Source organism: Aythya ferina (assembly GCF_964211825.1).
Source record: "Aythya ferina genome assembly, chromosome: 3".
NCBI lineage: Eukaryota > Metazoa > Chordata > Aves > Anseriformes > Anatidae > Aythya > Aythya ferina.
The window spans coordinates 83,358,684-83,371,287 of record NC_140298.1 but is presented as its reverse complement, the minus strand read 5'-3'; the positions used below and the strand labels follow the sequence as shown (position 1 = coordinate 83,371,287).

Sequence of the window (12,604 nt, the reverse complement as noted above, 5' to 3'; positions counted from 1 at the left end):
AACATGCAATATTAGAGCCATTTGATAGTCTTAAGCGTTCTTTCTTGGAGTAAAATATATTTGAGACAGCTGTTACTGGAAAGTTGAGGTTCTTGGGAAGTTGAAGCAAAACTTAATTACATATAACAGGCTTCTCTATAGTCCCTGGCTAAGTATTTGAATCTTGATTTTATTTATTTATATATATATATATATATATTGTATAGCTGTTGCAGAAGGACTTTCTGCAGACTGTAGCTTGAAAAAGTCAGGGAGAAATTTTCCTGTGAGACAACTGTTTTTCTCCCTTTCTTCAGTGCTTTTTTTTTTTTTTTTTTCTCACAAAGAGAGAGGAACTCTCTTCATAGATCTTAATCTGATCCTGCCTCCCTGCTTCAGCTCCTGGGGTGGGGGAAGTCACAGAAATAATAATTTTCCCCCTTTACTCTTTGTTTCTGTTGTTGCCAGAGTTTCATCTGACTTATGAACGAGCAATGCAGGGAAGACGGAGAGAGAGGGGAGGAGTTCAAACTTGCTGTGCAAATACTTACAGAACTACAAATCTAAATTGACACCTCTTAGGAAAAAATCGCTGATGAAGCAAGCAGCTAACAATGGCTCACTCAAAGGCTCTCTTAGTGCTGGAAAACTTTATAGCTGGCAAATTTGTTCCCTGTTCCTCCTACATAGACTCCTATAATCCATCCACGGGAGATGTCTATTGCAGTGTGCCAGACAGTGGCAAGGAAGAGGTGAGTACTATCCAAGGGCATAGAGAGGTAGAAATGTTAAATGCGTATCGTGAGTGGGAGAAGTTGGAAGGTGAGAGATCAAAAAAATAAATGCTGAAGACTTCAACGTTTAAAAGAGTAAGTTCTTGATTGTGTTGTAACAGTGAACAGTGTAATTTATTGCTGCGGCAGCAAATACTGTTTTTTTTTTTTTTTTTTAATTTTGCTATTCAAAAGTTACAGGCTAGAACCTAAGCCAATGTAAACAAACTTAGAGGCACTGTATACAGTGTTCTACGTTTGTGTCTTGATCATTTGCAAAGGATTTTGGCATTCTGGCTCTTCCCCTGAAGTGTCATAAAAGAAGAAAAAAAAAGCTGCAGAGAGTGTACATTTCCTCATGAAGCAGTCTGTCCTCTGCAACAACGTAATGCTTCCTAGACCTGTGCTCTCTGATGGGATGAATATCTCCTGGTACCCTGAATGTATTCTAGTGTGGAAGGGTAACATAACGTTTATTGGGTGATCTGCAGTTTCATTGCTACTGCTTTATAAGGGACCTAGAAGTGTCTACCATATTGCTTCAGGTTTGGCATGGAAAGAAACAGCTGGAAAAGATAACACAATGCAAAAGGCTCAGAGACTTGGAAAACAGTCACTAGTAGTGACTAGTACCATTTTCATTTTCAAAACATTTATTTAAAAAAAAAAAAACTTCTACTATGTGTACCTGTTTCCTCCACTTGTATTTCATCCCTGTTGACATCTAGCTTCTTTCAGCAGAAACCTTTGCACTGTAATTTCCATTGAGTAAATATTTGCTAGATGCTGATGACCAAGGGTTAAAGTGTAACAGGTTGGGTTTGCTAGAATTCATCTGTGTAAGTTCACTCTAACCTTTAACTATGCCTGAAAAGACTTCTCTTTGATGTGCAGGTGCAAATCTTCCTGTTTGCAGAATCATAAAAACAAGAGAGATGTGAGAATGCCAGAACAACTTAACAAAACTAGGCTACTGGCCATGCTGGAGCTGTAGTTCAAATGTATGTGCATAACGATGGCGTTTCTCTTTCAGCTTGGGGATTGTGCATAGTGTTTGGGTCCTGTAAAGTCAGCAAGTGCTATACTCCTGCCTTCAGACAGCTATATAAAAAGATTGGGCTTTGCAGAGCTGGCATCCACTGGTGACTAGTGGAATGTGCTGGAAGAGTAAGTGCAATCTCAGACTGCTTAGAGGATATCCAGAGATTTCAAAATAAGCATCTAAGTCCAGGTTCAATGAAGAATTCATGTTTTTCTCATAAGGCTCAACATCCTGTTTGAGATTTTGTGGTTGTTTTTTGTGGAAAGTTAGGACACAGAATGGAGACAGAGGGGAAACCCATTGCTGGCCATGGTATTCAACACCAGGTCAGCTGCAGGGGCCAGGTGAGCTGGTTTCTGCCAAAACCACGATGCAGGCTGCACAAGCGCCCTGTATCTCCAAAAGACAGGCTGATGATTGCTAATTAGGCCTGGCAAAAATCTCTTTTAAAAAAAATTCTTTAAAGAATCTTGCTCCTATGCATCATACCTTGGGGAATGCATATATAATGTCCTCCTCAGGGCAGTTTTGGGTATTTTGATGTGAACCTTTTATGATAGCTTTAAAGTGTGTTCTTTCTGCCTCTTTCTTGTGCAGGAGAGGAAAGCAGAAGGAAGTGTTTCAGACACAAGTTCATAGCTGAATTCTTATGCATGTCTTCTTTATGGCTTGACTTCACTTCTTTTTGCGAGTCAAACTAGGTGGCTGCTCCCTCTTACTACTTCTGTATGAGCCTTTTTTTTTTTTTTTTTTTAGACTAGTCTACTGTCACTTCATATTCCTTCCTTTGCTAATTTTATCTTCTGCTGTCCATGAAAATGTGACTTCTTCCTTTTAAACTTGCTGGAGGGTTTAAAAATGCAGATAGCCTTACCTTCACATCAGCCTCTCTTGGAGCATTGCAGCACCAGGTGGAAAAGACAGCAGAGGAGAGGACAGATGAGAAGCAGCACCACAATGGCACCTAATGACGGGAGGGTGGAAGAACAAGTTAATTACTGAAGGTTGTATCGTTTCACAGAGGATGAACCTTTTCAGGGTAGCCTGCCTTCCACACCTGACTCACTCCAGAGGCTGCAGTTCCCCTTTCCCAGGCCTGCTTTGGCCCTACTCCAGCAGCTTGGTGGTTGAACTACAATCAAAAGGGTAGAGTCTGGGTTTGTGGGCTTGGCCAATGATCTGTATGACCTTGCCTGAGCTGGTTTATCTCCCAGCCTGGCCTCCAGACCACTAACATCCTGTCCCTCAAACTCTGTCTCTTATTTTGAGGAAAACTATAAATTCTCCTGTGCATTTCCAATGCTGTGACATTAGTGGGGGCCAGAATCATATAATTTATATTACACGGACATCCTCCTGGTTAATGACTTGGTTAGGTTACACAAAGCTGAAGAAATTTTTGAGCAAAAATGATGGGAAACCAACTAAGCTTTGGCTAAAAGCCCACCTTGATACATACATTAGGCAGTAGAAGCAATTTAGTGATATATAATCAAAAGTTGGTTAAATAGTGCATTTAATTAAAATATGTAAGGGTGTTGGTAGCCATTTTAGCAATCTGGGAGACTGGTAAACAGCATCCAGAAGGACCCACTTATAAATCAATAGACCCAGGTAACTACTTTAAGTGCCCAGAGAAAAAGACTGATGAGGGAGAGTGCTTTCAGTTGAATTTTAATTGTTTTAAGCCTATTCTGCTTTAGAAAAGTGCTGGTATTCTGCCAGTATTCAGAAAAGTCAGGCTGAAGGACCATGCAGAAACTATGTATATCTCAGGCAAAACACACCAGCAAAACAGCCACTATTGTTTTATATTTAAATATAAATATATTTTATACAATAATATATATAAATTATTCTACTATAATTATAAAATATTATGTGTTTATAGTAAAATGATATATTTATATTTATGAAGTGCTTATGACCATATTGATGAACACTGGAACCACACTGATGGCAGGGGTAAGAATAGGAGTAGGCCTGTTAGTGCCCCAGCATTTCTGCTTTCAACCGATTTAAACAACAATGACAAAAAAAGCCACAAGACTTTGCTGCCAGCCTGGTGGGCTGATGTTTAGTACTGCCGCTCCATCAGGGGTGGAGGGAGACCTATTGTGAATGTGTTTGTGCTGTGCCTCCTCCAGCTGTGCTGCAGAGCAGAGTCGCAGAAGGGCAGTGGGACGTGAAAGCTTAGGCCTGCTGCCAGCCAAAACACCTCAGCAGCAGTTCTTTCCTAGGAGAGAGCAAACTAACCATGTGCACAAAGCTCTTGCTCCCCATGCTTAAGGCAGTGAAGCTTCTGAACTCTTCCCAAGTTTCAGAGCATCGGCAGACAGAAATACATGTCAGTTATAAATGTATTATGTCAGTTGGGGGAGGAAATTTAGAATGGGTAAAGGGAAGAGAGAAAGGAAGAAGACATTTCACATTTCCAGTACTGCAAACCGCAGTTTTGACCTCACACAGTAAGTCACTGGTCCTTTTCAGTAGTCTTATCTAGCTAATGTCTAGCATCAATGTAAATGCATATAAAGATATTTTTTTTTTATTTTTTTTTTTACATCTGTAGACTCCACTAGGTATTTAATGAGAGAAATAACTAAAACCCAAGAGTTAAAAATAAATAAATAGTGCTCCTTTCTAATGTGGGGACAGTATTGAGTTTCCAGCTGTGATCAGGTAAGTTTTTTTCTCTGAGTGGCTCTTCCATAGGCATGCTCTCAGTCCTTGATTGATCCAACTGGGCAAAGGGGAAAGGGAATCAGAGGTTAGCAGGGTATGCAATCTTTTCCTTCCACAACCCCTTACTTTCATCACTTATATCCTGTGTTGCAAGGCCAAACTGTGGACATTCAAACTGAGGCTCCATTTGCTCCAGGAAACTCTTGTACCTTCCCCCATGAGAAACCAGATTTTGCATGGGTTGGACCAGTGGTGCTTGCTGGTGCCAGGTGACTGGCCTGACACTTTCTCCAGTCCTGGAGGGTTGCCTGCAAGTTTAGAGAAAAGCCAGAGTGAGAGTGAAATGCAGTATCAAGAAAAGAAATGTTCAAAAGCATTTTTCAGTTATGGGATAGTGTCTTGAGAAAATGAAAATGGAGAATCTATCAATAGTCACAACTCTGGAGAGATACAGTGTTCCCGGCAATGTGATTTGGATTATTAATCCAAATATGAGCAGGTTGGATTGATTGATATTCTCTCTAAGGCCTTTCATTAATATTCAGCACTGCTCTTTTGCTTTTTTTTAGGTGGAAGCTGCTGTCAGAGCTGCCAAAGATGCCTTCCCAGCTTGGTCCTCAAAAAGTCCATTGGAAAGATCTCGGATCATGAACAAATTGGCAGACCTTATTGAACATGACCTGGAAGAATTTGCCCAAGCAGAGTCAAAGGATCAGGGTAAAAATGTGAACTGTTCATCTCAAATACATTGTCTTGATGAGCACTGGAACAGAGGACATGGTCCAGATTTTTAGCTGTGAGCTGTTGTTTCAAACTGTTGTAGACGTGCATGAATTTTGTAGAAGTCCCTGATCTGGGATTCCTGTGGCATCTGAAGTCTTGCTTCTCTGACTTGCAAAGTGTTGACTTGAGCTGTTACATATTTGTGATGCAATATTACAGGGGAGCTGTTATTGATGGTGATTATGCTGTGCTGGGGATTACTTGGGTGCAGGACAAAAGACATTTCTCCCCAAGACATGAAAAAACATGCATTGTTAGCAGTGGTGTTTAGAGGAGCTATTTACTGCCTGTAATAACACAGCACTGTGCTTGGTTTTGTTTCAGGAAAAACTATTACGTTTGCTAGAACAGTGGACATCCCCCGGGCCGTGCACAACCTCCGGTTCTTTGCCTCATCTATCCTCCATCACACCACAGAGTGCACCGAGATGGCAAGCATGGGCTGCGTGCACTACACCTCACGGGAGCCTGTGGGAGTTGGTACGATGCTCCTGAAACCCCGAAAACCGGGCAGTGCCTGCCTCAGACAACTGGGAGATGTCTTTTTTTCATAAAGCTAGCATTTATTGTTTCCTGGCCGCGTGCTAAACATGACTTGGCTGCTAGATCCGGAGCCACCCCATGTAAATTCAGTTATGATACTTTGTCGTTGAAGTGCAGCAGCTGCTCGCAACGCCACGTCTCAGCCGGGGCACGGGGGGCTTCGAGCCGGGGAGATGCTCTGCTCGGCCACTAGATGCTGCTCTTGCTTCACAAAGTGCCTGGGCCCACTTTACGAGCGATGGAGTGGCGAGGACTCCATTATTAGTTTTATATGATTAGGTATAAATGTTCCAAATTCACGTTTCAATTGCTTAAAAGCTAGAGGACCCTTTATAAAGTTTTATGAGCAATGGAGAACAAGAAATCTGGTGAAATTGCTCATAAAATTCACTCTTTCTGAAGCCCCATTCCTACATCTGCTCAGTCAAGCAGTGAGGAATCCTGCTGTGGCTTTTATGAGCAGTCACACCGAACACTTACAGATATTTTTTTCCTTCCATTTTCTATTATTATGTAAAGTAGAAGTATTCCCAAAGGCAGTTACTGAAAAGGAAAAAAAAATCTGGTAATTCAGCAATTTGTGGAAACAGCAGTTAGCACATTGATAAACTTTGGCACTCATAAGTTAGACCAAAATTTATCAGGAAAAAAAAAAAAAAAAAAAAAAAAAAAAAGAGTCTCCAAGTCTCCAAAGAGTAGCATAAAGCAAGAGTGATCTAGGCTAACACAGAATGTTACCACAGACCAGTTGACGTAAATAGTTTTTATGGCTTTGCCATAATGTTCCTAGAAAACCCTGAAAAGCAGTTGTGAATATGATTCTGTCCCAAATAAACAGCAAAACTCAGAGTATGGCTGATCAATTTAGGATCATTTGCACAGATCTTTTAAAATTATCTGCCTGTGAGAACTGGTTCTAGCTGCAGCTTTATTGTGCAATTGTCTGGAAATGCAAGTCATATCTAAATTTCCTTCATAAATTTGAACTGGTTTATAACTGCTTGAGGTTACAGGATCAAGTTTTGTATCCCATTAGACTGAATTCCTGCTTTTTATTTCTATTTATTTATATATTTTTTTTCCTTGTAGCTGGTTTAATCAGTCCTTGGAATTTGCCACTGTATTTGTTGACCTGGAAAATAGCTCCTGCCATTGCGTGTGGAAATACTGTAGTTGCCAAACCAAGTGAGATGACATCTGTTACAGCTTGGATGATGTGCAAACTCTTGGAGAAAGCAGGTAAGTCCCTTAATGTGTTAGGCTGGATGAATTGTGTGGACCTGCTGCACCATTTCTGTTGCAGAAATCGGAGTGCTAAAAAAAAATGGGAAAGATGGTCTACTGCAACTGATTATTGCACTGGAGAGTGAAAAGCTCTTCCTGTGATCATACTACTCCATCTGTCCACCCCAGCTATTTCCCTATTTTTTTCCACTATCTTCTCATGAAAAAGTCTTCCCATGTCTCCCTCCCCACTCCTGCTCTCCCCTTGAGAATTTCCTATGTCCATTATGCCAGCAGAGGAACTGCAAGAGCGGGAGATGGTGAGAATCAGCTCTTGGTGATTCTCATGGTTGCATTTGGTGTGCTTTTTAGAAAAAAATGTGAGGAAAACTGCTTTTTCCCTATTACAGAATAAATGAAAATTGAGTTACTGATGATGAACGTCAGGCAAACTGATGAGTGGAATGGGTTTTATTGTTTAACTCATGACTATGCATGTCAGCCGCTGCCTAAGTTGAGGGTCAGTCTTTGTCTCTAGTAATTTTCGATCTCCAAGGACAAAACAGACAAAAGAAACCTACAAAGCAAGGGAAAGGGTGTGATCACTTTGTGCCTCTCTTCCCATGAGGGATGCCCCACGGGGTAGTGAACGTGGTGTTTGGAACGGGTGCCAAGGCAGGAGAAGCCCTCGTCTGCCATCCCGACGTGCCCCTCATCTCCTTCACGGGAAGCACGCTCACAGCCCAGCGGATCACGGAGAAGAGTGCCCCACACTGCAAAAAGCTTTCTCTGGAGCTGGGAGGCAAAAACCCCGCAATTGTCTTTGATGACGCTGACTTGAGCCAATGCATCCCCACGACCCTGCGGTCCAGCTTCGCCAACCAGGTGCCTCTCACCTTTGTACTCTGCATTTGCAGCAGGAGGTTTATGTGTGTTTGAGAGTGAGCACATGTGTCTGTACTTTTGAATCCAAATCCTAAATTGTCAAGGGCTGTTTCCAGATTCTTTGTTATGAGCAAACCCCAAGTGGAAAAATATGAAAATATTTTCATTATTCCACAAACAGGGAAACAAAATAATAAGGTGCTCTTCCTAGGGCTCTCCATAAGAGGTAACAAAGTAGCCTTATCTCTCTCAAAATAGATATATTGTTTATCCCCCCAGGAAGCAGTTGCTTTAAATCCCTTCCTGCAAGTTAAGTGGAAAACTTTTGTTGGAATTTAATTAGGAGACTTCCCCCAGATTCTACCAGTGTTCCCGTTTCTTCTTCACCATCCTCAGGAGAGATCACCAAAGCCATGAAATCACCTCAGGACTAGCATTCAGAAAAAAAAATAGTCTGGCATCAGGAAGGAAGGGAAGGAAGAGAAAGATCATTCAGAAATGGAAATCACATTTTCTATGAAAAATGTTGGGGAAGATGGCATGTAATCAATGAAAAAATCAGATCTGCTTGGGTTAGTAAGTGACTGAACAATCCTGTTATTATTGTACTTTTTTTTTTTTTTTTTTTTTTTTTCTTCCTTTTTGATCTGGGAAAAATCCTGCTTTGCAGTGTTGGTGATTGTAGCTTGCACTCCTGAGGCTGCAGGGACCCAAGTCTTATTGTGGGAAGTAACTTCTAAAACCTGTGAGTTGTACAATGTAATATGAACTGATTTTGTTTGCTTGTTTTGATAGGGTGAAATCTGTCTCTGCACCTCCAGGATCTTTGTTCAGAGGGGTATATACAGTGAGTTTGTGAAGAGGTTTGTAGCAGAGGCCAAGAAGTTGAAGGTTGGGAACCCCTCAGATCCTACAGTCAACATGGGAGCACTAATAAGTAAAGAGCATCTAGAAAAGGTAATGTTACATGGAGTTTACTTGATCTTATCTCATCTTCTAGTGCATTACAAAAGGTGTTTTTAGAGGTATATGCCATGTTCTCTCCAAGATTAGATGTGAGGGATTAGGATTCAAAGCCAATATAAGGTATTTGTTTAGTAAAGTTTCTGTTGGCTGTGCCCTGGGATAACGTGATTACTCTGGAAAAATCAACTGCATGGGGAAAATAATTTAAAATAAAAGATTTCCCATTTGAAGTGAAATAAGTCAAAACGGGTATGCCCAAGTCATGAATTTATACTGACCAATGTTACAGCTCAGCAACATTTTAATGTATTTTAATGTTGCATTTGCTGAGACCACTTATTTGCCTCATCAGTTAATGGCTGAGGTAAAAGTCTTATTTTTATAACACTCTGCACATTCTGGTGGGTACAAGTGCAGTTGCCTAGGAATGTCAGCAGGAATTTGGAATTGCATGGGTGTAGAGAGCTGAGAGTGCACAATTAAATGCTGTCTGCTTCAGTGGCTTACATGAAATGATTTTTTGTGGTCTTAGACAGAGTTCAGGACAGCAGATACTCATGTCCCCAAACTATCTGACACGATCAGTATAAACAAGAAGCTTCCTGAAAACCGCAGACTGAGAGAGAAAGACAAACCTCTTCCTGAGGCCTTGGCACATTCACCAGCCTATTGTGAAGTAGAGTGGTAGGAATGCCCACTGCTTGAATGCCCTCTGTCTGTGGTACCACAGAGGACTTCCGAGTCTAACCTACAAAGGTGCTTAAGAAAATAAAAAGAGAAAGAAGCACAGTGGTATCTCTGTGGTTTTCTATAGGGAGATAAATGAGGAAATGATTTTGGACCAGAAGAAGTTCAATAGCATAACCAATGATAACAACATAACCATAACGATAACGACAGTCATGGAAATAACTTTATTAATGAGATTTTCTGTAGACTTCATCATGGCTTCATCATTCTATTGGTATGTAAACTTTTAATAAGCCTGCCAGTAAAGTCGAAAAATATTACAGATCACTCAAAGTAAGTGAGTGAACCATGGCACAAGAGATATGGCAAATTGCCCAAGCTCCTGGAAAAAGGGAGGGATGTTCTGGGACCACTTGTATTTTCACCATGGGTCCTACCCTTTTGAGAATACTTACTGAAGGGCTGAAAGTGATGCCTGCTAGGTTTTTACAGGAACGTAACAACAAAAGTTGGGGAATAACCAACCCTCTGTCATTAGAAAGGAAGTAATGGCAGTGTGATGCCATTAGAGATATTCCTGGACTCTGGTTGGTTTGTCCAGACTGGAGAGATGAACTCTGAGAATGTTGTATCCTTTAGGAATGATGTTTTCCTGCTGTTTCCTCAGGTAAGGAGCTATGTGAAGAGAGCCCAGGCCGAAGGGGCTAGAATCCTCTGCGGAGAGGGAGTGGATTCCTTGGATCTCCCAGCTGGCAACCACAAAGGCTATTTCATGTTGCCCACCATTATTACAGAAGTCAGGGATGAATCTTGTTGCATGCAAGAAGAGATCTTTGGTCCTGTGACATGTGTGGTAGCATTTGATACAGAAGAGGAAGTGGTTGAAAGAGCCAATGGTGTGAAATACGGCCTTGCAGCCACTGTGTGGTCCAGCAATGTAGGACGCGTTCATCGGGTGGCACGAAGGCTACAGTCCGGATTGGTGTGGACCAACTGCTGGCTTGTTAGAGATCTGAACTTGCCGTTTGGTGGGATGAAAGCCTCAGGTATAGGAAGGGAGGGAGCAAAGGATTCCTATGAGTTCTTCACTGAGGTCAAAACCATCACAATAAAGCACTGATGTAAGTCAATGGAAGAATTTTAAGGTAAAATACATGACAGTAATTAGTGTTACCTTAAATGGTTTTCTGGAATACAGACTACTGTTGTGGCCATCTTTTTCTTGAAATTTGTTCAGGAAACATCAATGAAATCTGAAAATAACCACCCCAAATGGTAATGTTGAATGTGGTCTTTCATGCTAGATGAGATGATTGGTGTGGACTCCACAACCAACCCATCCTAAACCAGATTGCTTGGTTATCTTACTGAACTTAAAGTAAGATTTTTTTTTTAGAGTAACTATGTCTCAGAAATCTTTCCCTCTAAGGCAGAAGAAAAAATGATGCATAACTGTACCTGTGTCTGGTGAATTACATTGAGGGACAAAGAGGCAAATACATTGTGAGGTTGATATTGTAATGAGAATGAGCCCATTTCCACTATAAATAGTACATTCCATGTACCAATCCATTTTACACTTCACTGATGTCAGACAAAGATTAATGCTATAGCACACTGAATGCCTGAGGCAGTACCTTTAATCTATTAAGTGGTATGAAATCATGGGGTCATGATATTCTCATGATATACAGAGGCAATAAACTTTTTAATTATAACTTGTTTTACATTACATTGTTAAAGCATCCTAACACTTGTTCTTTAACTGTTCTGAAATTACAGCTTTTTGTCAGTTGTCGGTCTCAGTGGTGATGTTTTTCACATCCCTGTACACTGATTTGTCTAGAACGGACAGCATAATTCTTCATTAGTAGAGGCTAGAAGTGACGTCTGTGAATCTGCTGTTGGAAATATTTGTCACAAATACATAAAACCACTGGAAAAATTCCCCATTCATTTACAGAGCTTTTTAAAATTAAGTATCTCATAAACTTGTTCACATTCCATAAAAAAGAAAAATAAATTAAGATGTATGTTTTTCTCTGCTGAGATGACTATGTTGCTATTGAATTTTCTACAGCAGCCTTTTGTGATTTGTTTTCCAAGTTTTGAGCTGAGTTTCACAGCACACAATACTGCATGGGGTTTCACAAACTCCTGTATTCTGAGAAGAGATAACTATGCGTTGCAATATTTTTCCAGAACTGTTGGGAAAGAAATGCTCCTCTAAAATATAAAAGAAATGATGAAAATTACTACTAATGAGACATGGGAGAATGGAGTAGCAAATTACTCTGCTGTTCATCTGCACCTCAAAGAGAAAATAAAGGAAGAGGTTTGGGATTCATAGGACATGCAATTTTATTATAATGTCTATAATATTTTTAGAGTTATGAAGTTATGATATGCAGGGCAGTAATGGCTTGTAAAGGTGGTTTCAGTCAGTCTAGAGTACTACCTAGACCTTTGATGCTAATCCATTCCTTTATGTTTCTTCATAAAACTTTTTCTTCATAGCATACCTTTCAAAAGCATATTTTCTAGAGAGGATGTATTTTTCTTTCAAGAGTTTGGCCAAGCTAAAGCAAAGATTTGCACTTTCCTTAGTAACAATCAAAATGCCAATAAGGTGTTTTAAATTACCTTTTTCCTATGTGCTTACTTCTTGCTCTCTGTAAGTGCCTGATGGTGAGAAGAGTCACTGGCATAACAGCCATGCCATTGTCCTGTCCTTGTGTAAGCCATGCCAGGGACTGTTCGCAAGGTCTTGGAGTGGCAGTGGGTCTCACCTGCTCTTTCAGGTTTCACTCCAGAGTAAGTCATTGGATATGTGGTCCCTGAGATGTCTGAAAAGCTAGTTTTCTCTCTCAAGAGGCTTTTTGAAAATAATGGGTACCTTAGGACTGACACCCATGTGCATAATGAACCTTGAAATCTCTGGGTCCGGCTCAGCCCTAGCGCAGACCTACGAGGCAGGCTGGGAACTTAATCATATCATGGGCTTGATACAAGTGCCCTCAGCTGGAGATGAGTT

General features: G+C 40.7%; 1 protein-coding gene across 2 annotated transcripts; it reads left to right on the top strand.

Moving 5' to 3' along the window:
• Positions 1–352: 352 nt before the first annotated feature.
• ALDH8A1 (aldehyde dehydrogenase 8 family member A1) lies at positions 353–11,619 on the top strand. Of its 2 annotated transcripts, none has more exons than XM_084514566.1 (7): positions 353–731; positions 5,049–5,196; positions 5,587–5,742; positions 6,895–7,044; positions 7,658–7,914; positions 8,710–8,871; positions 10,238–11,619. In XM_084514566.1, the coding sequence occupies exons 1-7, from the start codon at positions 594–596 to the stop codon at positions 10,688–10,690; spliced, it is 1,464 nt and encodes a 487-aa protein (XP_084370692.1). In that variant the 5' UTR covers positions 353–593; the 3' UTR covers positions 10,691–11,619. The 2 variants fall into 2 exon arrangements, with proteins under 2 accessions (XP_084370692.1, XP_084370693.1); XM_084514567.1 differs by lacking the exon at positions 353–731 and adding an exon at positions 741–848.
• Positions 11,620–12,604: the final 985 nt, after the last annotated feature.